The following is a 27,419-nucleotide window of genomic DNA, read 5'->3' on the forward strand; positions in this document are numbered from 1 at the left end:
CCTCACCCCACACAGGCCAGGACCTTCACCCCTGATCTCCAGGCCACCTCTCCCTGAGCAGACTCAACACTCCAGGGCGGCTCTGACATTTGCACCAAGCTGCCCCCCTGGTGGGCTACCCGTTCTCTCTGCTCAGGCTCTAGTACCCCTCACTGGGCCCCTGCAGCTCCCCACGCAACCTCCTACCACTGCAGACACATACCTTGTTTTGCTCCACTTCATGGGTTCAAGACTGAATTATTTAGGATGAGAAGAGAAAGGAAGGAAGAGAAATAGAAGAAAAGTGATTATTCTCTTAAGTGTGTCTTCCATTCTCCCTAGAGTAGATTTTTATGTGAGGAAATGACCTGTGTTAGAATTCTCCAGAGAGGGGCACCTGGGTGGCTCAGTGGGTTAAAGCCTCTGCCTTCAGCTCAGGTCATGATCCCAGGGTCCTGGGATCGAGCCCCGCATTGGGCTCTCTGGTCAAGTGGGGAGTCTGCTTCCTCCTCTCTCTCTCTGCCTGCCTCTCTGCCCACTTGTGATCTCTGTCAAATAAATAAATAAAACCTTAAAAAAAAAAAAAGAATTCTCCAGAGAAACAGAACCAATAGGACATAATGTGTGTGTGTGTCATAATATATATGCATTGTATGTGCATGTATCATAGTGTATACATTGTAGGAATTGTAGGAATTATAGCAATTGGCTCATGTGACTATGGAGGTTAAGAAGTCCCACAGTCTGACCTCTGCAAGCCGGAGAATCAGGAAAACCAGTGGTATAATTGAGTCTGTCTGAAGTGTGTGTGGTGGGTAATGGTGGGCCTAGTGTAAGTCCTGTGGTCCAAAGGCCCAGGAACCAAGATCTCTGATGTCCAAGGGAAGGTAGACATCCCAGCTTGAGAAGAGAAGGCCAAGGATTTGTCTTTCCTTCACCTTTTTCTGCTCCATTCAGTCCCTCAGCAGATTGGATGCTGCCCACCCACCCCAGTGAGGGTGGGCCTCCTTCACCCAGTCTACTGAATCAGATACTCATTCTTCCAGAGACGCCCTTGTGGACAACACCCATAAATAATACTTTACCAGCTACCTGGGCATTCTTTAGCCCAGTCATGTTGACACATAAAATTAGCTATCACGTGGCCTGTGTGGGAAATTGATGGCCCTTCGTCAGCCATTAAATAGAAAATGAATTATGTTTTTGAGGATCACCTGAGGAGAGTGAGATTTTGAAAAGTTCAAATGCTGGGAGAAATATCATTTGAAGGGACTTCAGTGTCTTCTCTTTTGACCTCCTCCCCCTATTTCAGCTTCTATCTTGTGTTACTGCCTCTCATGTTTCAACCTTGTGTCTACTCGGGATTTTTATGAGTTTTCTGAGTAAGGACCCATGAGCGCCAACTTAGAATTTCCCACCTATTCCCAAAAGTCATTGTCTCAGCTTCAACCAATCCTTGAATTGAAAGAGAAAAAAGGGGGCAGGGGAATATTTAAAACCAGATCCAGTATATCCACTAAATATTGCAAAGAAGCCAATAATCAATAATCCCTCTCGGAGTGGTTTTCCTGCCAGGTTCAGTTGCTCTCCTCTGGGATCATCAGGTGACCCCAGACCATCTCTCGAACATACACACTAGCCATCCCTCAGCGCCATGACCTTGCAGATCTGCGTTTTTCGTGTGCTCTTGGCCCATGCTGCATCACCATCCTGTGCCCAGGCATGGACCAAACCTGGAGGCCTGGCCCCTCTCTTCTCTGCTCGCTTTCTGTCACCAGCTCAGCTCCGTTCCTCTTTGTACCATAGACTTGTTGCTCATGGCCCCTTCCCTTTCCACTCCCTGCTGTTTCCTGCTCGTCCGTCACCCATGGAACTATGACCCTGGACAGGTCCTTCTCTTCAGGCTGAAGCCATGTGAAGAGACTTCCCGGGCTCTAAATTATCTACTTAGCCCTTTTGATTCGTCCATATAACTTTTACAAAATTATAGGGCCAAAATCACAACTCAAGCAGTGTTTGGGGCTGAAATAACAAGCAAATCAGAAACTCTAATTTAGGGAAGCAGCTCCATTTCCTACGTGCTCTCTAGTTATGTTTTTTAATTTACAGTCCAGCCAATCACCACCATAAATTAAAAGGCTATGGTTCAAGCACCCATTTCTGATCCAATATATCACAAATCCAAGTCAGCCAGTCAAGGCTTAATATGCTCGTTTCAGTGTTTATAGCCATAAGAAGCAATAAATGACAAGGGCTATCGTGCAATAAAGCTGTTACCACACTGTGAGAAAACCCCCATCTATTAGTAGCTACACCATAGCTATGCCAGCCTCATAAATTCAGATGCCTTTTCTATGTCGGAATAGTTTTCCATCGCAAGTGAGGTACCCAGTAATGTTTATCTTTCCGAAGACTCGTCACAGTCATTTCTACCATTCCTGCATGAATCACGCTGGTTCATCTGTTATGACTTAGAACATTGTGGCCAATGGTCCACGGAAGCCAAAGTGACAAATGCACAGCTGGCTCGTGTGAAAACCCCTGTGGACTCATTTCAGGAATAACAGGGGGAAGATTTACGGTGGTGGGGCAGTGACATCTGTGGGAATTCTAGCCGTGGTGGAGCTGGGACTCGGGGCAGTCAGGAGAAGGTTAGATCCACCGACTGAGCTAAGAGAAAGTCTGGAGAGAAGCACTGAGTGGAAATCATGGTTGCAAAGGAAAACTTGCGGCAGATGAAGGCTTCAGGTTGGGGCTGACTTGGATGCCCCGGGTTTGCTGGGGAAACACCTGAGGCCCTTCAGCACTGAGCAGCTTCTGCAGCGAAGTGTGTAGTAATGAGCCACTGAGGTGACAGGTGACAAAAATAGCTTACAAAAGTCTTGGTAATGTTCTACCCAGCAAGAAAAAAATTTTATGCCTTTTTTTTTTTTTTTTAAATCATTGCCCTTTCCTTAGGTGTCACATATTTGAGTAAAACTCATTTTATTGATGTAGATAAAAATCAGAACCTCTTGACCAGTTGTCCCTGGGTTGTGCTTGTCTATCCCCGGGATTCTCCCCACCCCCACCTTGAGTTTTCCTCCACCAATAAGGAGGACGTAGGTGCAAATGCCCGAGATCTCAGGAGTGACAGTGACCACTGTCATGGAGCGGAGGCAGAAGGTGAGGGATGCCCCATTGAGGTAGGTTTCACTTTCCTTCTGTGGGGCTCTTTGCTTCAGCTCAGGGCTGGACTCACCGTGAGGGAGGAAGCCCAGTTCAGGTCCCTATTATGGTAACTGGGCAGCCACGGCCACATACTTTATACAATATGTTTCATCTGGGTGAAGTCACACTTTGGAATTAATCATAAGAAAAATTGTGGGAAAGATGCAGAAGGTAAATTTAGTTTCCTGCTCGTTGTGATGAAGCATGGTATTTGCTTTTTAAGAATGAATTTGATAATGGTCTGGTGTTGAAGGTGTCTTTTGATGATGTGAAGAAGGTGGTGAATAGAGTTCAGAGAAGCTTCTTAGCCTCAACACACATAAAGTGTGACCTTCTTAGAGCATTTCTACCTGGTGAAGAATTAAAAGAAATGAAGATCATGCTATTATACATCAAAGAGCCTTTATTTTTTTAGTTAATTTATTTATTTTAAGTAATCTCTCCACCCAACGTGGTCCTTGTTCTCGTGACCTATGATCAAGAGTCACATGCTCTACCAACTGAGCCAGACAGGTGCCCTGAGCCTTGAGTTAATTTCAAAAGATGAAAAATTGGGAAAACTTAGACGCTCTAACTGTTGGTAATGATTAGTCTCTTGTGACTCTCTTCAAAGGGGACAGCAACAGAGCAGGTGTGCTAATAAGGCAGTCTGAGGCGTTCTTCTCTTGAACACTGTTTGAGGACTCAACATTTAGCTGGGGCAGCTCTTTCCACTCCAAGCCACAGGATTCCTGAATAAAATGCAATAATCTTAAAAATGTATAGATAGTTTTTGAAAGGAAATGCCTAGATGACCGAACAAAAGATGGAACTCAAAACAAGAGCAACAGGTGTATGAGATGACAACGAAGTCCCAGGGCCGCGATACCCAGACATAGGTCCTAAGGGCCATGGGCTGGCATTACCAAGACAGAGGCTATGACCAAGGGCTCACACCAGGTAGGAAGCTGGAATCAAGACCTCTGCTTCAGAGCACAGCCCAGGGAGAGCTGACCCCTCTGTGAAAAAAATGTTACCCACACCGTACCCAGGGTCCACAGGAAGTTTATGCCTCTGCAACTTTGTGTGTAAGACGTGGAAACCCCATGCAATGATCTAAGATCTGAATTTATACTGTCCACATGAGATAAGACTCCCAGCCCTAGAGGTTAGTATAAAAATGGGCCCTGAGGGGCGCCTAGGTGGCTCAGTAGGTTAAGCCTCTGCCTTCAGCAGAGATCATAAAATAAGAAAACAGAGGAAGAGATGGTATGGTAGGTTGTTAGCAAAAGAAAGATGTTAGAATACGACAGCACACATATTCCCGTAAGTCACCAGTTCATGATGGATTGAAACTGAAACCAAAACATTTGAAGGTAAGCTTGACATTTTTTAATCACTCTACTTGGGAATAGATTACCTGCAGGAATTATGGAAACTCGATTATGTGATTCTCAGAAGATTATAGTTAAAACTCCCCGATGGGTTTAGCTCATATCATAAATGTAGAATGTTTTCACTGATTTTGAGCTGCTGTATGGATAAATTTTGTCCATAGGAATGTCTTCTAGTTTTTAATTTTTTCTAATTATCAAATTAATACATCTTCATTATTTGAGACAAATTTTGAAATACGATAAGCAGAAATAAAGAGTCTCACTGTTCTCACAGTAAACACTGTTCACATTTTAGCATATTCCTTTCCAGTTTCGCTTCTATTCAGTGTACCCTTATGGAGCTCAACTTATACTGAAATAAAATTGTTATTCCTTTTATTTTGTAAATTCTACATTATGTCATAGGCATATTTCCATGTTCTAAAACATGCTATTAGTATAGTTTACATGGCTGCATAATATTTTCTTATGGATAGAGTTGCCTGGGTGGCCAGTCGGTTAAGCATCCATCTCTTGGTTTCTGCTCAGGTCATGATCTCAGGGTTGTGAGATCGAGTCCTGTGTCAGGCTCTGGACTCATCATGGAGACTGCTTGAGATTCTCTCTCTGCCCCTCTCCCTGCTTGCTCTCTCTTTCTCTCTCAAATAAGTAAAATCTTTTTAAAAAATTTCCTCAAGGATATACCATTTGTTTCATAATTCTCTTTTAATTATTTATTTACAATGCCTCCGTGTTTTCATTGTTCTAACTCTGCAATAAATACCTGTGCATAGATCTTGGCTTATGGGATTGACTATGTCCTGAGGCTATATCTATGTTCTTAAACCAAGGGACAATTTGGAGCACCTGACTGGCTCAGTTGGAAGAGCACACAATACTTGATCTCAGGGTTGTAAGTTCAAGTCCCATGTTGGGTATAGAGATAATTTTTTAAAAAGAAGGAGGGACAAGCCTTGATGTTTTACAATTTATGTTTTCAAATGTGTTTTACTTCACTTCAACAAAATTCATTAAGTACCTGCTATGTGCCATATAACCTTTCTGTATATACCTATTATTGTGTTTCTTTTTCTTTTGATTGTCAGAATCATCATATGTCCTGTAGAAAATCTGACATGCATTCATGAATACTTGTGTGTTTGTGTGTGTGTGTGTGCGTATGTGTGTGCGTGTGTGTGTCTAAAAAGGCAAGAGTAGGAAAAAGGAAGCATGAGGAAATTCAGCTACCTTCTATGTTCAGCTTTTAGGATCCAAGTCAGCAAAGAGAAAACTCTAGAAAAATTTTTGTGGCACACTTAAAAATTTTACAAAACAAATTTCCTGATTAGATGGAAAGGTGAGTGTTGTTTTAATCTATTTGAGCCTTAGAATAGGCCTGCGTTGGGGCGCCTGGGTGGCTCAGTGGGTTAAAGCCTCTGCCTTCGGCTCAGATCATGATCCCAGGGTCCTGGGATGAAGCCCACATCAGGCTGTCTGCTCAGCAGGGAGCCTGCTTACCTCTCTCTCTGCCTGCCTCTCTGTTTCCTTGTGATCTCTGTCAAATAAATAAATAAATAAATAGAATAGGCCTGCGTAAAATCAGCAATGTGCATCACATGACCCCCTTCCCAGACTTTCTTCCTATTATAATACTAGGATTTGATGACAACTTTTGTAGCTGCTTTCAAAAACTATGTCAACTTTACAGAATGTCTATTCAACCAAAACATAACACCTCTCAGGACCAAGTCTGCAAACTCCAGCACTTCATGACCTTTCTCCAATAAGAGAAGCAACCGTAACCTTGGCAAATGAACCAAATTTACACCACAGCAATAATCTCCCAGAAAACCTTAATTAAATAATACTAATAAATGGAACCTATTTCAAATAAGCCAAAAACTGATTCTGTCTTGGGCACATAAGTAGATACACTATTTTGTTTGTCTGTTCAGGTTCTGCAATAGCAGAGAAAGAATTTAGAAGTCACAATGCTAAAACCTAGAAATAAGGGAAAGGGTTGTGGATAAAGCAGAGGAGAAATAAGGAAAGGAAATTTCTGTTGCTGTGTTCTTTTCTCCAGTGCTTGGTTCTTCTAGTACAAAGCTGTGGGGGTTAGGGGGCGGTGGGTATGGTTATGCACTTGCATATGGAATAATCCTAGGGGCCATCATTCACAGTGAGCCCCGGCTGAGGCCTCAAGAATTGTAAGTCAATTTGTGATTATGTAAATGTCTATACATATATGTAAACTACAATAGACTGAGATAACTTCAGAAAGAAGAACTGAGGGGTGCCTGGGTGGCTTAAGTCAGCGAAACATCTGCTTTCGGCTCAGGTCATGGTGCTGGGATCAAGCCCCACATCGGGCTCCCTACTCACTGGGGAGCCTGTTTCTCTCTCCTCCCTTCCCCTGCTAGCGTTCCCTCTCTCTGTGTGTCTCTCTCTGTGTCAAATAAATAAATAAAATTTTTAAGAAAAAAAAAGAAGAAGAAAGAAGAAATGACGCAGATGATTGTGTGAAAAGACTCATTGCTGAAGAGAAAAGACAAGGGACAGGGGTGTATATACAGTTCGGGAAAATGCAACATCTCTTTTTCAGGAGCGATACTCTTTTGTGCAGTGCACACATCTGGGCTGGCACCATTGCCAAATTTTTGAAAGGTTGCTGTCAAAAGCTGAGGCTAAGAATGTATGTCAAGAAGTAATTTAAGAAAATAGAAGTGACTGCAGTTTAGCACTTAAGTAAGTCCTCAAACAATGTTCAATAGTAAGGAAGAGGAAACCCAAAATGAATAACAGGAAAGCTACAGGCTGGTTTTCACTCCGCAGAAACGGTTTGTCCTGTGCCTCCTACTGCTGGCCTGTCACTTGGACCTTTCCAACTACTGGCTTACACAAATGACTTAAAAACATGTGGAGTTGGGACCCATGGGGATGGATTCTGACCATATGTCGTCCAACCTGGGCAAGCCCGGAACAAGTCAGACTTGCCCCAGGGCTGCTGGAGGCCTGCGAGGGCTGGTTTCTGGAGACGGCAGCCTCATGTGCTCACCCAGGAAGCGGCAGGGTGACACAGGGAGAGGGTGTCATCCAGTTCTCCGCTCCTGTGTGTCTAACGGACAGCATGCTGTGTTTAGGCAGTGTTTCTCCTACTTCAGGATCTGATTAATTGGGTTCCCACTAGGTGTTGACTTTTACCTTGGAGTCACCATTCACTTTAGAAACCATACCAACTTTTTCTGTGCAATAAAATGGAAGAGAATGAGCTTGGGAATCAGGCCAGACCAGGCTTTGAACCCTGAGCAAATGGCCTATGCCTGGCTTTTTTCATCTGAAAAATGGGAAAACAATGAGCTCCTCCAGGAAGAATAATGACCACACGAAGATCATTTGATACAGAGCCTGGCACCTAAAAGGCTCAAAGAAAATGTAATTTATGTTGAGCAGCTGTTTAGTAAGGAAGAGGTAAAGCTTAGAGCCAGAGTTAAGGGTTCATCATGTGACTTACAGATTTGTGGCCTTTGGCAGGTCACTTCAGCTCTGTAATCCCTAAATGGGAAGAATGAGAGCACCTACTTTGTGGAGCGTCATGAGGAATGAATGAGTTAATATCTGTACAGCACCTGGCACATCATAAGTTCTCGATAAAAATCTCAGCCATTCACTAGAATAAGAATTAAATTACTTTTCTTAGCCCATGAGATTGTTGGGAGGCTTATATAAAATAACCCATGGGAGTGCTTAACTAACAAACCTTTAGCAAATCATATTAAGTACTCGATTACAGTTACTTACTACATTGATGATGATGATTACTACTATGATTATTGGTATCTCACTATATTGTATAGTTCTGCAATAGAAGGCAAACTTGTGCATTTCTAACAACAATGATGTGTTACAGAGTAATTAATTAGACACTGCCATGAGTTGGTAAAAACAGCATTTTCACATGTGGAATTAAAAAGCGTTGCAATAATAGAACTAAAGAAAATACAAAATGTATTAGCCTTTATGGAAATGTCTCATTTTACTACTTTCCAAGTCCCTAACACAGATTTTCTGAGTTTTCAATGTTTTGCCATCAGAGTTAAAGATATATATATTTTTTTCCTTCAACGTAATTTGAGTCAGTCCCCTGGTATTTAGCTAAATTGAACTCCGGTATTTTGGAACGGTGTTTGTTGACACAAATATATTTGGCATCACTGGGGAACCTAAAACTACATACAGCCAGGGTCATGATCCCTCAAACTCAAGATGACAGCAATATTTTGAAGTACAAGCATTGCTAATAAGTTTTATGCTGTCATTTCTCGCCTGAACACAGAGGCGCGTTAGTGTCTAAGATAGCAATGGCAGTTACAAAGATCAAACTATAATTTTATGAGCATTCTTCACAGAGTACACGAGGTATTTTGCCATTTTGCTCAAGCAAAGAAGACTGAGAATCTGGTAATATACAGCAAAACCTGTGTAACTTTCCACTCACCTTACCTGATTGTGAGATGACCACGGAGGGTGAAAATCAGCTGCCTTGCTCTCACTTCACCCCAAAGGCTTATCTGATTCTCCCTCAACCTGGAGGATGTGCATTCACACTGGAGGTTTTGTTTTGGTCTCGCTTAGATATTTCTAGTCTAGAAAATTCCCTGACAGCTCAGTGAAATGAAAAATCTAAGCATTCAGAAACCGACTGGCCTGGGCAGAACATTTGCGACTCTGGATCTTCTGCAACAACACTATTTTTCTAAGTAAAGAAGTAACATGAGGAGGCCCGTCTGGTGAATGACCAGACTTTGTCACCTTGCCTCGGTTTCAGGTTTTCATACGGCCTTTCAGAGGTCAAGAGAGGCACAGGCCACTTCCATATTAAAGCAAACCAAACCAACACCAAACAAAAGGAAGAAGAAAAAGAAATGCCAAAATAGGGTTACAACGTTTGTGGTGTATTTTAAATGTATCTAAGAAGTAAATAATTTCGACCCACGTGTACCCACCCACCCCCCCACACATTCAGTTCAATGCGGTTATAGTATTCCCAAGATGATTAAGGGAATTATTAGAGGATTTATTAAAACTACTGTTTCATCATTCTCGGCAGATATGGCCCAGTAATGGGACACGGAGTTAAGTTGGGAGGAAATCATCTTCCTTCTTCAAATCCACCAATGCTTCTCTGAACTTATAGGTATAACCTGGAGGCACTGAGGTCCTTTGTGACCGCAAGGACCCCAGCCCGTGACCCTCCTGGTGTTCCCCTTCTTAAGCCTGGGGTGTTTGCCCTTGGCTCTATCCAGCTGCCGGTCTTTATAACGTCAGCTGTCACCTGTGCTCAGGTGAACAGATCAGCCCAAGCGTCTGGGCGGAACTGGGACCCTTACTAATGGCATCCATTTGGTTTTTTTCCAGTTCTGTGTGTTTCTATTGCACTGGAGAAAGAGAATCAAATTGATCCCTTCGTTTCATGAAGCAAGTAACAGTCGAAACACAGCCTAGAGCAGATTAAGTATAGGTTGATAGAGGCAGTTGGCCTTGGGGGGAGGACAGTACTGACCTTCAGCAGGAGGCAAACGTATGCGCATCGTTAAAGGAAGCTACTGATGAGGGCTCCTGCCAAGACAGAAAACCCCTCAGGAGCCTAAGAAGAGTCTGGAAACTAACAAAAGCTTCCTTAGAGGGGTGCACAGGTGGAAGTTCGGTCCAACCCTAAGCTAGTTACTGCCCCTGGGGCCATTACATCTGATTTGACAGAAGGGGTGAGGCTTCAAATTGAGCGGAGTGGCCATGACTTCAGTCCCCTGACTGACTCATGGACATTGTCTACTTCCCTGAAATTTCACTTGCAGATCTGGGATAACACTTCCATTTCTCCTTTCCCTAGAGGAAGCCAGGCGGGAAGGAATGGGAGGCAGAGGGGGGAGAGAAGAGGAAGATGGAATTCTGGCCGATGGCAGTTGATGCCGGTGAGCTTGAGCTGGGGTAGAGGGAGCTTGAGGATTGGGAACTTGGGTGTAAGCTCCAGAAAGAGGGAAAAGAGATAAGCAAGAGGAAGGGTTAACACCTTAACAGGGCGGAAGAAACTCAGTGAATGACCCTGTGGAAAAGGACTCTTGGAAAAAAGTCTGAGGCTGGTTTAAAATGATGGTTTATCCAGTTTCTCAGATGGGGGGTGGGACAGCCCAGTGGGATGCTGCAGGAACAGCCAGGGCTTAGGACTCGGGGCCAGTGTCCCTGAAGCCCCGCCCCCTGCCTCCCCCTGCAAACCTTTACCAGGCCCTGCTACATAATTTCACTGATTGATAAGAGGGTTACACACTTTCTGATACATCTAGACTGGACTCCTCACAGAGCCAACCAAGGCCCTTTGTTAAAATATGTCAGGTCCAGAGGTTCTCCAGCAGTTTCCTATTTCCCAGAATATACTCTGAAGTCCTTTGTGAGGCCGGCAGGCTGCTTTAGGACCTAGTGGTACCTGCTTCCTCCTCTAACCTCATCACCTTCCGTTCTCCCCTCAGTGACCCTTCCAGAATACCTGGCTTCCTTGCTTTCCTCTAAAGCAAAGCAAGCAAACTCCACTGTAGGGCCCTGGCACTCACCATTCCCTGGATCCTGCAGGATTTGAACCCTCTCGCTGCGCTCAGACCACTCTCTGCCCCCGTTAGTCTGCTGGGGCTACCCTAACAACAGACTTGCGACTTAAACAACAGGAACGAATTCGCTCACAGCTCCAGAGACTGGAAGTCCAGACAGTGAGACAGGTCTGGTTTTCTCTGAGGCACATGTGAGAAAAATCTGTTCTAGGTCCCTCTCCTTGATTTATAGATGACTGTCTTCTCCCTGTGTCTTCATATGATCTTCCCTCGATGTATGTCCGTGTCTAAACTTCTTCAAAGGGCACCAGTTTTGGATTAAGGCTCACCCTAATGATCTAATTTTAACTTATTACCTCTCTAAGGACACTATCTCCAAAGACAGTCATAAGGACACTATAGTCATAAGGGCATGATCTCCAAATACACTCCAAATACAGTGGAGGTCACGACTTCAGCATATGAATGGAGTGGGGGAGGATACAGTTCAGCCCTAAACAGCTTCTAATCACAGAAGACTCCCTTACAACATCCAAAACAGTGTCCCTATTAACTGACACATATTCCTGTAAAAAGATTTTATTTATTTATTTGTCATAGAGCGAGCACAAGCAGGGGGAGCAGCAGGCAGAGGTAGAAGAAGGCTCCCTGTTGAGTAAGGATCTCAATGCAGGGCTTGATCCCATGACCTGAGCCCTGAGCTGAAGGCAGACACTCAACCGACTGAGCCACCCAGGTGCCCCTAACTGACACATATTTATTCATTCATTTGTCAAAGGTCTTCCTTCCAACCCTAGAGGGAAAAATTCTTTATTTTGTTAACTGATGCATCTCTAGTGCCTGCCTAGTCGCTGCCTGGAGAGTAGTAGGCCCTCAATAAATATTCATGAATGGGTGAATGCATATTATGAATCTATTGCAAATTACTCTGCAAAAAATCAACGACAGGAACAGATACTCACGGATGCTGTTAAGAAAGTATGTTAAAAACAACTGCGTGTATATCATCATTTTATTTTAAAATCGTATGCATATAATTTATCTTTATTAAAATAAAACTTGGAGATGCAACAAAATGCTAATGGTGGTTCTTGGGGTGGAATTTTGATTTATTTTGATTTCTCTCACTTCTGTGTATTTTCTTATTTCTCTTCAATGAATATATATTACTTTTGTACCAGGAAAAAAGTTGTTAAAATTAACAGAAGATATTTTTGTTGTGACGTTTAGCTGGCCTGATGTTCAGAGAAAATAAATACATCATTAATCATTTTTGTGGGGACACAGTGAATGGGCAGTCTCTCAGAGCACAGACTCCCAGAGTTGACCTGGTATGGAATAAAGTCCTCACTTTCCACTTTCTGGATCTCTCTTCTCAGGCATGTCAGTCACATGCACTGACCCCCTGTTTCTCATCTGTATAATGTGGTAACAGTGGTCCACAGAAGACCTGGGATGTCTTCCATCCCTGACTAGAATTGCATTATTCTCATCTCAGTGATTTGGAAATATCAAGACACCAAGGATCAGAGAGACTAGTCCAAGGGTTTGACTCTCCCTCTTTTCCCTGTCCAGGGCAGGCCAAGCCGTATCCAGATACCCCCTCCTATTGTTTCTGGGCTTAAGACCTGGCCTGAGGAGAGGTAAGTGAGACACCTGCCATAGGATCCCTATGTAAGGGGGCACAAACACTCAGTAATTAAGATAAATAAATAGCATGTTTTGAAAAATAAAATTATTTTAAAAATCTATATTGAACAAAATACCAACAATTTTAGTGAAGATGGGATCAGTATTGCCAATTTCCCCTTTGCCTCGGGCTCCATTATGGCTCAATGTGTTGCTGCTTCCAAACCACAGCCTGAAGGTAGGGAACCTGCAATTATTCAAATCATTATTAATTACTGCTTAATTATAATTAATTATCCAAACGGCCCTAAGCCTCAGAATCGCCATTGTTCACTCTGATTGTTTGGCCTCTAGTCAAGCTCCTGTAGGGATACCCACAGGGAAAGGTGTATTTTTCTGACTGTTTCTTTCTTTCTCCTCTGAAGAGACCTAATCACAATGGCCAACTAATCAGCCTTCTTACCTCACCATAGACTCTGAGGGGTAAGCGTCTCCCTATTCTTTTATAGAAACATAAAGTGCCAGCAAAGCATGATTTCTACCCCAAAGAGAGCTAAGCAGAGTTTGCAGATGTGGCAGGCTCCTCCCTGATATTCCTGGGGGAAGGGCACACAGACCTTGGCACACTTTGCTTCAAAAATAGGTGGTAGAGGTGCATGGGTCACTCAGTGGGTTGAGCTTCTGCCTTCAGATCATGATGTCAGGGTCCTGGGATCGAGCCCCGAATTGGGCTCTCTGCTCAGCGGGGAGCCTGCTACCTGCTCTCTCTCTCTCTCTGCCTGCCTCTCTGCCTACTTGTGATCTCTGTTTGTCAAATAAATTTAAAAAAAAAAATTTTAATAGGCAATAGCAAACAGCATGCCCCTTCCACCTACTTCCCAGGAGAAGGGAAAATCCTTACGTAATGGGATCAGATGGGTCAGTGGTGCCAGGTGGAGAGTTGCCCTGAGGGCCTTTCATATCACCGCATCCGGACATTTTGGAGGCTAATTATTATATATGCATGTAAAGAACTTCCCAGTGCACGTTCGCAGGGAAATTACTAGTTAAATGTAGCAATGACAGTAACACTTAAAGTTTTCTTTTCACACGATGGTTTCATTTTACACTGGACACTTCATTTGCTGAAACCACAGATTCTAAGTTGCTCTACCGAAGTAATCACTAGAAAAATGTGATGTTTTCAGCATGTAAATTTTAGGAGATTTCTCTGACTGCTCCTGAATTTGATTTAATGTGAATGTTATTTTCAAATGTTCAATTCAAAACATCACAAAATGCACATAACCAATGGCAAATTTGGTTCTGAAAGCACCTGCAGAAATCCATGTTCTTCCTAACATGGATTTCTAACAAGCGGGAGTGGTGGTGGGGGGCGGGGGGGGACTGCCTCGAAGCCAGGTAGTGCGGAAGACTGAGATTTGGCTACAGCAAATTTACCACGATCCGCGGGAAGGTGACGATCTCCACCCACTTCAGAAAGTGAAGGAGCTGGCTTTGGGGGTGGGGAGAAGAAACGTTGCTCCCCATACCTCTCCCTTCCTTCCCCACATTTTAATTTTAATCGTGTTTACCCGAAAAGTGAAACCCACTGGGATTTTATATTTGTGTCCAATAAGAAGCCCGAGCACTCTGAGGCCATCACACCCCGAGGGACACACAACCAGTCCCAGGTGTTCCGGCCTCGGCATGGAGGCCCCTGATGGAGGAATGAAGAAGCTGCCCAGATGTTCAGGCCTCAGAAGTCACGACCTGCGGAAACCTGGAGGAGTCCCGCTGACAGCCAGAACTGCGGGTCCAGACCTACACCCCCAGGTGAGCGGCCCTCAGCCGGCTCCCGTGGCCAGACTCGCTCCGGCTGCGGCCTTGGCCGTGCTGGGGCGCATGCGCAGTCCTCACCTACACACTCTCGAGAGCATCAGAAAATAGCTGTGGTTGGAAAAAATGCTATCGGGCAGCAGAAACTAGGAGCAGCGGCACAAAAGAGAATAGAGAATACGGAAAAATAAGGAATGGGTATAATCGGTCTTGAATTGTGATTGTTGCTCTTCTCAGATGTAACTTTTTCATTCATGTATCCATTCATTCAAGAAGTGTCTGAGGCGGCTGCAAACCAGGCATCTTACTTAGCCTGAGGTTGCAAAACCTGAATAAAAGAGCTCTGCCCTGGGGGGTGTGCCTCTACTGTGGGGGGTGGGGTGGGGAAGCAGCTCTCCTACAATGTGATGCAAGGCTGCACCACGCAAGGACTGCACCCAAGATGCAGAATTTTCCAGGCGTAAGGGAGTCCGAGAAGCTTGGCAGCAGGCTCTGCTGGATACAAGCCCCAGAGCATGAGTAGAGGTTGACCGAATGGCCCAGCTGGGGCAGCTCCCGCACTCTGACAGGCAGACTGGGTGTGGGCCCTGGCTTCGGCGGTTACCACTTCTCTCCTCAGTTTTTCTTTGCCTCTTCTCGGCCAAGTATTGACTCTATAACCAGACTACTTCCCCCCCCCCACGAAGAGTGTTCTATGTTATCTGTATAGTAAGTACAACAGAGAAGACATAGCTCGTGGGATGTGGGGCATCACTCAAAGGAGCACCTTAAAGAAGCCAGGCCTGCTCAACAGAGAGGCCAAGACTATAGCTCCTCCACTCCCCTCCCCACATGCAATCGGAGTTGTACATTTTGTTGTTGTCATTGTTTAAGTTCACTTTCTCTACAAATGTGTCCCTTAAGACAAATTTCTTGGTCCCTGCATCTATCCAGTCTGCCCATCCTAATCCCTTCTGATGGAAAATTCTAGAGGTAGTGCAGGGTGCGCTCCATGCTGTGAGGATAAAAATTGATTTGTCTCCACAATAGGACAATAGAGTCATCATGAGGAAAAGACTGTGCCCTAAAACCTATGAGCTCTGTTTCTAGGGGACAAACTTGGTTAAGAAGACTTCTTTAAACTTTTCCCTGCTGTCAAGTTTAATGAGACTGCTCCTCCTACAGTGTTTCTAATATCAGCTTGACTTCAGGAGGCTGCTGTCAAAAAGGCTACCAGAAGACACTGAGGGGAACACACTAAATCATTACAGGAAAAAAGTTCTAACTTCAGTAAGCCAGCTTGGCCAAAAATTCCATTTTAAGAGTAAAATTGGCACATCAAACACTGACACATCTTCAAAGCAACAAGATATCACACAAGTGAAACAAGTAGAAATAGTGAAGTTTGGTGGGGGGAAGGGGTTAGCATCGGCAAGATTGGGAAAAAACAACTGCAAGCATTATTTAGTTATACTCTACCTCGCTTTTTTTTTTTTTAAGAGTATATTTATTTATTTAAAAGAGAGAGAGATGGAGAGAGCACAAGCAGGGTGAGGGGCAAAGGGAGAAGCAGAGCGGTGCCTGGGTGGCTCAGTGGGTTAAGCCGCTGCCTTCAGCTCAGGTCATGATCTTAGGGTCCTGGGATCGAGTCCTGCATCAGGCTCTCTGCTCAGCAGGGAGCCTGTTTCCCTCTCTCTCTCTCTCTCTCTCTCTCTCTGCCTCCCTCCCCCTCTATTTGTGCTCTCTCTCTAAAAAAAAAAAAAAAAAATTTTTAAAAAAAAGGGGGGGGGGGAGAAGCAGAATCATTTCTGAGCAGGGAGCCTGATGTGGGGTTTGATCCTGAGACTCTGCAATCATGATCTGAAACAAAGGCAGACATTTAACTGACTGAACCATCACAGGTGCCCCTCTACTTTGCCTTGTTCTAAAGTAGATTTGGCAGTGAGTTTACTTCCAGGGCAAGTGTGCTAGGCAGCTCTTTCCGGAAACTGGTTGAGTGTAGATCACATGCCTTTATAACCTTTGGATCTGGATTGAAAGCTGGCATCTGCTTTAGAAAACCAGGAGCCCGAACAGCTGTGGGCTAAGATTTTAGATTTCCTATAGCACTTAGACAAAGGCAACGGGAAGCAAAGAAGCCGTTAAACTGCAAAGAAGAGAAAAGCCTCCAGGAAAGGAAAAAAAAAAAAAAAATCCAAGGCTCTTAAAACTGTAGGCCCTTCCTAGCACTCGTCCTAGAAAGTGCCCTGATGTGTTGAGTTGTAATCACAATGGACATTCAGGGCCAGAACTGACCTGTTCAATGAACATTAACTGCCCTAGTGGTATGGCACTACCACTTTTTTTAAAAGTTTTCTTTTTTTAAAGATTTTCTTTATTTATTTGACAGAGAGAGATCACAAGTAGTCGGAGAGGTAGGCAGAGAGAGAGAGGGAAGCAGGCTCCCTGCTGAGCAGAGAGCCTGATGCGGGACTCGATCCCAGGACCCTGAGATCATGACCTGAGCCGAAGGCAGCGGCTTAACCCACTGAGCCACCCAGGCGCCCCGAACTAACAGCTTTAAAAATTTTTTTCAGAGCGTCATTTCAAATAAATGAACATTCTCATCTCAACTGACTTCAGTGGGCCAGAAGAAACCTTCATACAACGAGAAGAGAGAAGGTAGAACAGTTCAGAAGGTGTGGAAAGAGACAGATGGAAAAGGCACTGGATTGTTTTCTTAAATACGAATGTCAGGACCATCAAATGCCCCACTTACTAAAAAGTACCAATTATAATTTTCTAAAGTTGGGAATGAGAAAAGTCAAGTTCCATATCAAATCAGATATAGTAATAATTCTTAATGTTTTTATTCACATATGTCATAGAGAATATGGTGATAAGGGTAGACTCTCTGCCCAGAAAAAGAAAATGTACATATTACTTACACACAAAATCCTATTCTATAATACTCGTCATCATAGTCAAGATGGAATCCAGTTAGTCGCAACACACATGTAATACATAGTCCTAATCACCTGACTGTCATAAAATCTTTTGTGCATCTAAGCTAGTTTTATTCTATAGTTTAAGCCTCTCACCACTTTTTCTGTCCTCTTAAGAAAAGATTATTACAGAACTCTCTGTTTAAGTTTTCATATATGCTTGCAAAAGGATATGAAATTTTATCATGATCCCTTTTGCTTTAAGCTGAAACTTCTCTAAACTTCACTTGTAGATGATAGCACAGAGTGTTAGTTACCGTGCATATCCTGTTATCCCTTCTACAGTAGTTACTCAGCCGTTTGATTACATTTTCTGAGCCTTCATTACAGCCATGTGTGGTCGTATGACCATGCTTTAAGTCAGTGATATGTAAGTTCTGGGCTATGTGCATCTTAAAAATCTCCATTCCTTTCCTCTGCTCTGATGTCTGGAATGAAGATTCTATAGTCATTCTGGACCTTGATTTTGAGGTGTGATGGACAACACTGACTGTTGACTCACTTATGGGAAGATCAATTTCATGAGAACAGGGACTTGTTTATTTTGATCAGAACATCTTCAACACTTAAAAAGTGGGTGGTATGTGGTAAAGGCTTAAGTATTGAACAGGTATTAAATGGATGAAATATGAGTTTATTCCAGACCCATATGAAACACTAACCACAAAGTCCTCCCCAGGGCCCCTGGGTGGCTCAGTCACTTAAGCATCTGCCTTGGGATCAGGTCATGATCTCGGGGTCTTTGGATTAAGTCCCACATGTGGCTCCCTTCTCAGCTGGGAGACTCCTTCTCTCTCTCCCTCTGCCACTCCCCCTGCTTGTGCTCTGTCACTTTCTCTCTCTCAAATAAATAAATAAAATTTTTAAAAGGCATCAGTAGGCACATGCAGGTTCTCAGTTTCTATCACAGAATCAAACTCTTGCTTAATTCAAATCACATTGCTACTCTTTGTTTCCCTTTGCTCTGTCATTGAAGGATAGAGTTGTTGTTGTTGTTTTTTCTCACCATAGCACATACAGTCCCCAGTGTCCATCACCCAGCCACCCCATCCCTCTCACCCCCTTCCCCTCCAAAAATCCTCAGTTTGTTTCCTGAGATTAAGAGTCTCTTGTGGTTTGTCTCCCTCTCTGGTTTCATCTTGTTTCATTTTTCCCTCCCTTCCCCTATGATCCTCTGTCTTGTTTCTTAAATTCCTCCTATCAGTGAGATCATGTGATAATTGTAATAGAGTCTTTTCTTAATGCTCTCCAATGTCTTTTTCAAACAAAATATTTTAAAATCTAGTTTTATAACAATGCTTTCCAATGTTTTCTTTTTTAAAAAGATTTTATTTTTATTTATTTGACAGAGAGAGACACAGCGAGAGAGGGAACACAAGCTGGGGGAGTCGGAGAGGGAGAAGCAGGCTCCCCACTGAGTGAAGAGCTCGATGTAGGGCTTGATCCCAGGACCCTGAGATCATGACCTGAGCGGAAGACAGATGCTTAACGACTGAGCCACCCACGTGCTCTGCTTTCCAATGTTTTCTTAGCAAGTGTTAAGATTCTTTAATTTTCAAAGTCATGCATATCTATTTTGATGTGTGTCTATTTCTTTTTTTAAGATTTTATTTATTTATTTGACACAGAGAAAGAGAGATCACAGCAGGAAGAGGCAGGCAGAGAGAGAAGGGAAACAGGCTTCTTGCCCAACAGAGAGCCCGAGCAGGGCTTGATCCTAGGACCCTGAGATCATGACATGAGCCAAAGGCAGAGGCTCAATCCGCTGAGCCACCCAGGCACCCTTGATGTGTGTCTATTGTTAAATGCAAGCACTATTTTATAACATAATCTTGGGCATTGTCTCAAGTCTATAGGAATCATCCAAAATGGCATTTGAAGGGGTCCCTGGCTGGTGCAGTTGATTAAGTGAACAGCCCTTGGTTTTGGCTGGAGTTGTGATTTCAGGATTGTGGGATCAAGCATGCATTGTGCTCTACAATCAGCACAGAGTCTGCTTGGGATTCTCTCTACCTATCCCCGTCATGTGCTCATGCGCTATCTCTAAAATGAATAAATCTTTGAGGAGCCTGGGTGGTGGCTCAGTCGGTTAAGCATCTGCCTTCAGCTCAGGTCATGATCCTGGGGTCTGGGATCAAGTCCTACATCTGACTCCCTGCTCAGTGGGGAGTCTGCTTCTCCCTCTGCCCTTCTTCATGCTCTTGCTCTCTTTCTCTCTCAAATAAGTAACATCTTTTTAAAAAAATAAATCTTTAAAAAAAATGGCATCTCATGACATTCCTAGAACTTCAGACAATATTATTATTATATTATTTTAGATTTTATTTATTTATTTGACAGAGAGAGAGAGAGAGAGATCACAAGTAGGCAGAGAGGCAGGCAGGGGGTGGGGGAAAGGCTCCCCACTGAGCAGAGAGTCCGATGTGGGGCTCGATCCCAGGACCCTGAGACCATGACCCAAGCCGAAGGCAGAGGCTTAACCCACTGAGCCACCCAGGTGCCCCTCAGACAATATTATTATTATTATCATGGAATGTAGTCACTGAGGATTTAACAATATGTTGTTCATGGAAACCTAAACTTTACTGAATCTTTACAATTCTACTGTGCTTTCCCAATTTCAATTTATTGTCAATTTTTGTCCCCAAACCGTATTTTACATCTTTTAAACAATTAAATTAAGTATTAATTATCCCTGCTTCTTTGATATTTAGATTTTTCTCTATTTTTTTCTTTTGAGTATAGTTGACACATAAAAGTTACTTTAGTTTCAGGCGTGCCTGCTTCTCTGATTTTTGAGGTTACCTTTCCTTTTCTTTCTGCCATCCTAATAAAGGAGGACATTCCTCCCTTTCGTCCATTTTTGGGTATCTTATGTGGTTAAAGTGTCTTAAATGTTCACATTTTTTGCAATTACGTGTCATTTTCTTCTTAATTTTGTTTTTACTTGCACCCCAGAGTTGTTGTAATTTAACTATTTGGGGGAAAAAATTAGCCCCATCTACTTTTGCAACATACCTGCTTATACTAGAGCTATACAAGATTTGTGGTCAAGTGTCTCTCCAATTTACCCACCTTTGAGGGAAGATATTTACTTTTTTACATAAATATACTGAGCTTTTATGAAGTGTGGACTTATCTACACGTCATTCTCTCTTCCCCAGAGGAGATTTCCAAGTAGAAGCTCATTAAAATAGAGAAACAGAGAGGTCACCAGATGAGCTCTTCCTAAGCCTCTCCTTTATTAGAAATGTCTATGTGGCCACACAGGTCCTTCCCTCTTCCTTGCTTTCCTATCAGTCCAAAGCTAATCTCTCCTAACTCTGGAGTACCTCACTTTTGCCTTCTCAGAGACCTTGCTCCTATAATTCTCTTATCTTCTGTAACTTCAAACGTTTTTTCTCCATTGACTCTTACCTTTAACAAATAAATAGACTCACTTTTTTTTTCATCTTAAAAAAAAAAAATCCTTAATCATACACCGCCCTCTAACTACTACTGCATCTCTCAGTCAAATGTTTGGGAAGAGACGCCCTCAGTCCTGGTGTTCCCTGTCCCACCTCCGATTCACTTCTTTACTCACTACCTGCCATCTGCCTCACACACATCCCCAGTCTCCCAGTTGCCATAGCCAAAGGCATTTGTAGCTTTCCCATCCTGGACCCCGCAGGGAATTGCTTATTGCCTGCCTACCTGCCAGGCACTGTTCTAGGTGTAGCCCTGTAATGAGAGGCAGCTGTGGCCCCCACCCTCACGGGACTCACTTGATCCATCAGTCGTTCCTGATTAATACTCAGGTCCTTTGAGTTCACTGCTCACCTTTTCAGGCTTTACTTAAATGCCTCTTAAATCTCTCTATTCTCCAGTCTTTCTTTTTATTTCTTTTTTTATGTATTTATTTTTTTTAAGATTTTATTTATTTGACAGACGGAGATCACAAGTAGGCAGAGAGGCAGGCAGAGAGAGAGAGAGAGAGGAGGAAGCGGGCTCCCCGCTGAGCAGAGAACCCGATGCAGGGTTCGATCCTAGGACCCTGAGATCACGACCCAAGCCGAAGGCAGAGGCTTAACCCACTGAGCCACTCAGGCGCCCCCAGTCTTTCTTTAAAAAAAAAATCTTTTTAATTACACACATCTTCTTAAGACAGTCATTTCTGTACCCGTGGCTTAAAATACTTTCTATATATTCTAATGAAAACACAATTTTACATGTTTATTCATTTAACAGTTTTATTTTACATAAAATGCTTCATTCGCTAAAACCATAGTGTTCTATGAACAACCAAGTTGTTCTGTGAAAGTAATCATTAACAAATGTTATATTCTTAGCATGTCAGCTTTAGGAAGTTTCCCTGATTATGTTTCCTTTTTTCTTTTTTTTGGTTTAATATGTGTTATTTTTGAAAATGTAAGTTGGGATATTACAAAACAGATCAGTCAAAAGAGGTAAATATCCAACTTTCCACCAGACAGCTCCTTTCGCATGTCCCACTTAACAGGCAAATATTATCTTCCTCCTCAAACCTGTTCCTCTTCCTGTATTCTCTCTCTAGGAGAGAGTCACTGCTGTCTACCCAGTCCGCCAAGCTAGGACCCTGGTAGCCATTTTTGCCTCCCTCTTCACTTGTCTCTCCATATCTAGTCATTAAGCCCTTCGATTCCATCTCCCTAAACATCTGAAGGCCTTTCCCTCCACTTCAGTCACTGCCACTGCCTTCTGTCCTAGTTGAACACAAAGTTTCTGAATTGGCCTTGTTGCCTCCTTGAGTCCTTATTTGTCTCGCTACAAACCATCTGAAAGTGATTCCTTGACTTTACGTTATTCAATTGTCACATGTTTGCAGGATAAAATCTATCCTCTGTCCCTCAGCATCTACTATGGGGTCAGTTAGTTCTAGGTTTGACTCCCAGACTCAAGCCCTTTCCAGCAGTCTGACCTCAGACAGTAGGATTCTCTAAGCCTTTGTTTTGTCATCTCTGTGAGCTCACTGAGGGCAGGAGGCTTTCTCACATACAGTGCCTAGCATGTGGGAGAGAATATTAAATGAAGGGAAAACATTTTAAAATCTACATTAAAAAATTGTCCTTCCTTAAAAAAAAAAAAAAATCCTGATATACCATGTCACTTCCTCTCAAGTTTTACTTCTGTCTTTATTTTCTGGTAATCACGATAAGGTGCCTGGGGTGATCTGCACTATCTGGGATCAAATCCCGGCCCCACACCTGAGCGATCACGTGTCCAATGTTATTTCGTCTCAATTTCTTCTTTAGTATCTGTAAAAGGATTGTGTTTGAGGGTTAAAGGAGTGCCTCACTTGGAACGGGGTAGGGCACGCAGTTAAGTGCTTGCCAAACTATCATCATCATCAAATCAGGACCGTTGTCACCCCGTTTTGTGGTTCTCAATTTCGTATGAGAAAATCGTGCTTAGTGGACTGTTGGCCAAAGATAAAACACCTGGAAACTCCTGCCTTGGAAGGGAGTAAACGGAAGGGAGAAAAGCGAGTTGGTGAATCCCCGCGTTTCTGGGCTGGGAGGGACCAGGTCGGTCCCCATTTCACCGATAACGAAAGGGAGGGTGACGTGTCCTCGAGTCTCATGCAAGACACACAGCCACAGCGCCTTCCTGCGAGCGGGGCCAGGGCTCCGGGAGTGGCTGCGCTTACGTGGCAGGCGAAAACTGAAACTTGGGGGGCAAGAGAGGGGCGTCTGGTTACGAAAACGGTCAACAACTCGGGGGGAACTAAGTTCGGCGACCAATGCATCCCATGAGTCAGCTGTCGGACCCGCTGCAACCGAGCTCCTGACGGCATCGGCTCTTTACTAACAAGACTTTCTGTAAAGCCCACCGACCCAGGGCAGCTTGGAGCCACAAACGCCCGCAGCGCTTCCCGCAGAACCGGAAAACTCCCGGCTGCGCGAGATGAATGGGAGCTGGAGTCGGAGGCGCGCCGCGCGGGGGGCGGAGCCGCCGCGGGGCGGGGGCGGGGCATTGTGAGTCACGTGCCACCGCACCGAGGCGGGCGCGTGGAGGGAACTCTGGGCGTGATTGGTCCCTTGTAACCAGGTGACCACAGAATGCGTTCCGGTTGGCAGGCGCCAGCCAGGCCAGCGGACTTCAGTCGGGAGGTGGCGGCGGAAGGAGGAGGAGCCCCGACCGCGCTCTCTCCCGGCAGTGGCTGCGCGTCTCAGCGCTTGTCGGGTCCCCACCCCTTTTAAATAAGCCGGGCTGGTCACCGCCCTCACAGACTAGTTGGCTTGGGGGAGGCGGCGGCAGCGGCGCGGCGGCGGGGGTGCGGCCGGGGCCGGAGCCCTGCCCCGGGCCCGGCGGCTGGGCGGACCATCGGACAGCGGGCGAGGCCGCGCCTGCATGCGCGGCGCAGCCCCGGCGTAGCCCGGGGCTGCCGGTGCCGACCGCGCCATTGTTGGGGGAGGGGGTAGCTGCTGAGCGCGGCGGAGTCGGGGGCGAGTGAAGGCGGCGAGGAGTGGAGGCGCCCCATGGGGAACACCCTGACCTGTTGCGTGTCCCCCAATGCCAGCCCCAAGCTGGGCCGGCGCAAGGGGTCGGCGGTGCCCGACTACGAGTCCGAGATCTACGAGGCTGCGGCCGGGGACGCGGTGGCAGTAGCGCCGGCGCCTGCTGCCGTGGAGCCCGCCGAGTTGGATTTCGGAGCGGGCGAGGGCCACCACCTGCAGCACATCAGCGACCGGGAGATGCCTGAAGGTAAGGAGGAGGCGGGCACCTCTCGTCCCTCTCGGGGGCCGACGCTCTCCGCTCTCGGGCGGTCCCCCGGGGACGCAGCCGCCGCCTCGGGCGCCTTCCTGCCCGGAGCCGGCTTGCCCAGGGCTGGGCGCCGGGGATCAAGGCTGGCTCTGCCTGGCGTCCCCACCCCTTATTCTTTCCCCGTCGTGTCCGGCCAGTTGCTCTCCCTCTTCCCTGCCCCGAACGCTCGGTTCTTTCCCCTCTTCCCATTTCCCAGCCCGGCCCGAGACCCCCCCCCCCCCCAGGCGCAACTCCTTCCTGTTTGTCGGTCTACTTAACATCTCGGGGGACTTTTATAAAGACTTTTTATGAAGACTTTTTGGTCTATTCTCTCCCCAAAATGTAAATCCCCCGTCCACCTCCTCTCCCTGTGCGTACCGAAGCGAAGAAACCAGGTAAGAGCCTGATGGTATCCTTCCTCCCACCCGTTAAGGCACTGGACACGCGGGACAGTTGAGACGCATTGTTACGGCTCTGTTATTGAAATTCACAGTACAGACTGGCCTGGGAGAGTCCGTGTGGTGTTCCTAAGTAGGCGGTTTTCAGCAGCCTCGGTGGAAGCTGCCTTCCTCTAGAATTTGAAGACGGACGGGAAGAAAATGATGGGAGGAAGGGTCTTGAAATAACTGTGAACGGTGCGGAACGTTACTGCCAGGGCTACCAGAAGTACTTCTTATACCGAACGGAGAATCCGGGCAGTTCTCATTACTTTTAATTCCCACTTTGGCCCAAATAGGTCTTCAGCCCTACCTCAGTGACTTAACAGACTTCACTTACTTGTTGCCCGTTCTAAAAATGAGAGGCGGGTGGTTAATGAGACGATTGATTGGTCAAAAGTTTCCGGAGAGGAAAAAAAAAAAAAAAAAAAACAAGCCATAAATTTAGACCTTAATTTGTAATATAAAGGTTTGGTAATTAAGATGTGTGTCATCCTGGGGTGCCAAGGTCGCTTAGTCGGTTAAGTGTCTGCCTTCGGCTCAGGTCAGGATTCCAGAGTCTTGGAATGGAGCCTCGCACCGGGCTCCCTGCTCAGCAGTGAGTCTGTTTCTCCCTCCTCCTCTGCCCCTCCGCCTGCTTGTGGGCTCGCGCTCTCTCTCTCTCTCTCCCACTCAAATAAATAAATAAGTAAATAAATAAATAAAATATATGTTTTTTAAAGTGTCAGATCTTGCACAAGAATGTCTCCAAATCTCTCTTTCCTTCCTCCCCCGCTCCTGTCTATAGAATCCTGTTCAACTTTAAGAATGTTGGGGTAAAAGTTCTGACTAAACGGTTGGGGGAGGGGGGAGGGTAAAGAGGAAATGTTTGATTTTTGCCTCTGGAATTTTGGAAAGGGATGACTAGGTAAAGATAATTCTGAGTAACTGCCTGGCTCTTTAATGAAGTCTTATATCCTTTGAAGTAGAAAACATTGTATCATAAAGATGTTAAAGCCCCATTAGCCCATTTGTTTCATTTGAGTGCCCCAGCTTATTTCATTATTTCCTAGGGGAAATGTCTAGTTCTTTTTCTATGTAAACTTTAGGTGGGCTGTTAATTTGAGTTATAATAATTAAGCCTGTGGATTTACCCATATGATGGGTATGGCTTTGTAACTGGAAAGCACTGCTTTTTCAGAATATTGAAGTGTTGTAAAAGAATGAGCAAATTATTTGAGTTCATTGTACTTTTAAACACAAAGCATGTAAATACTTGTGAAAACTTCCGCTCTTCTTGGTGCTGTAAGGTAAGCAAGCCTCTGAGTGATTGGTCAAAGTAGTTAGTAGATGGGTAGTGTTGGAAGAGAGACCAAATTTGGACCTTTTAATAATTCTTTGAAGATTTTGTGACACATCTTCATGTCTGTCTGATTTGGCCCTTCCAACTACACATAAGGGCATGAGTGTGTTCTCCCTGCATTGCTGATGGAGGAGAGATTCTGAGATGGGCAATGACTGTAACACAGCAGCTGAACAGAAGAAACTGACATGGAAGGGATGGATTGCCAAATTCAGTTCTTGGGGTGCCTAAAAACCTCTTTAGAATGCATCTGTTATTATTTATCCATGCGATAGGCCTGTCTCCGCTTAGCTTGATGATTTGCAATTCAGAAGCAACTTTACCTCTCCCTTCCATGTCTGTAATTATTACAGTAGATAAGACTAAAAGAAGTCATGATATAGCCTAGATTAACCAGTCGGGTAAACGCGTTGATGCATTTAAAAGAGTTTGTTCTGGTGATCTCGAATAAGCCAAGAATGCCCTGGACACAGGAACAGTAAGAAAAGCTGATAAGGTAAGTTACCCAGTATTAAGTATAGGACTATAAGGAGTGTTAAACCAGAAAAGTTTAAAAAAAAAAAAAAGTTCGTGAATATACAATTTACCTTTTATATTTAACATAGTTAAAATTCATTTTAGTTTGTCTTAATTTTCTTTGATGTTCAATAAAATGATAAGAGAACCCTCAATTTCAGCATTTGCCTCTTAGGTTTCCATAGAAACAGGGTCAGAACACCAACTATGAAGTGCAGGCACATTGAAAGTTTGCTTTTAATGTCTCTATTTCAGACAATTTTTACAGGGGAACTAAGAAATACCTACTTAAATAGAGAACATTTTGGCTTTTCCATGATGAAGAATTTAATTGGTTCCTTTCTTAGACAGAAACCTCCATAAATAATGTTGTGCCTTGTTTTTCTGAAACATTTCAACATTTAACATTGAAACATTGAAATTTAACATTGAAACATTTGTAAGCCATTTCAAAGAGATATTCCTAAGAACCTAATATAGATTTCAGATAGACTCAAAAGAATTTTTCTACTACCTTACCTTTATCTAACAGTGTATCCACAATAACTGGTGGTAGTATCAATAACACAAAATAAGACAGTAAAGTCCTATTATCCGACCTTATATTACTCATCAACTTTTCATACAGCCTTTTATGTTCCAACCTTACAGTCTTCGCTAATTTGCTTGCCAAAAGTTCTCTCTCAAGTGACCCCTTCTTCCCCCTTCCCCTGAAGAGTGAGTGAGGAAAGAATTGTCAATCTGATGTGGAAAAACCTCTGAGCAACAGAGCTTTCCTCTTTCCAATAGCTATTTTAAACACTTTTTTTTTT

General features: G+C 44.3%; 1 protein-coding gene and 1 long non-coding RNA gene across 5 annotated transcripts in view; both read left to right on the forward strand.

Annotated features, from left to right (window-relative positions):
* LOC132013499 (uncharacterized) overlaps positions 1–20,242 on the forward strand; it is a 70,241-nt gene extending 49,999 nt beyond the window's left edge. For 2 of the 3 annotated variants that reach the window (XR_009403023.1, XR_009403022.1), the window contains 4 exons: positions 12,716–12,783; positions 13,195–13,252; positions 14,389–14,584; positions 17,143–18,893. This is a non-coding gene — a long non-coding RNA (uncharacterized LOC132013499). The other variant, XR_009403024.1, reaches the window with a different exon arrangement.
* Positions 20,243–23,854: 3,612 nt separating this feature from the next.
* The window catches only part of CCNYL1 (cyclin Y like 1), a 37,640-nt gene continuing 34,075 nt past the window's right edge, over positions 23,855–27,419 (forward strand). For both annotated transcript variants that reach the window (XM_059393317.1, XM_059393319.1), the window contains exon 1: positions 23,855–24,273. In XM_059393317.1, coding sequence (XP_059249300.1) covers positions 24,048–24,273 — 226 coding nt within the window. In that variant the 5' untranslated portion in view covers positions 23,855–24,047. The remainder of the gene's footprint in view (positions 24,274–27,419) is intronic.

The sequence above is a fragment of the Mustela nigripes genome, chromosome 3, assembly GCF_022355385.1.
Source record: "Mustela nigripes isolate SB6536 chromosome 3, MUSNIG.SB6536, whole genome shotgun sequence".
NCBI lineage: Eukaryota > Metazoa > Chordata > Mammalia > Carnivora > Mustelidae > Mustela > Mustela nigripes.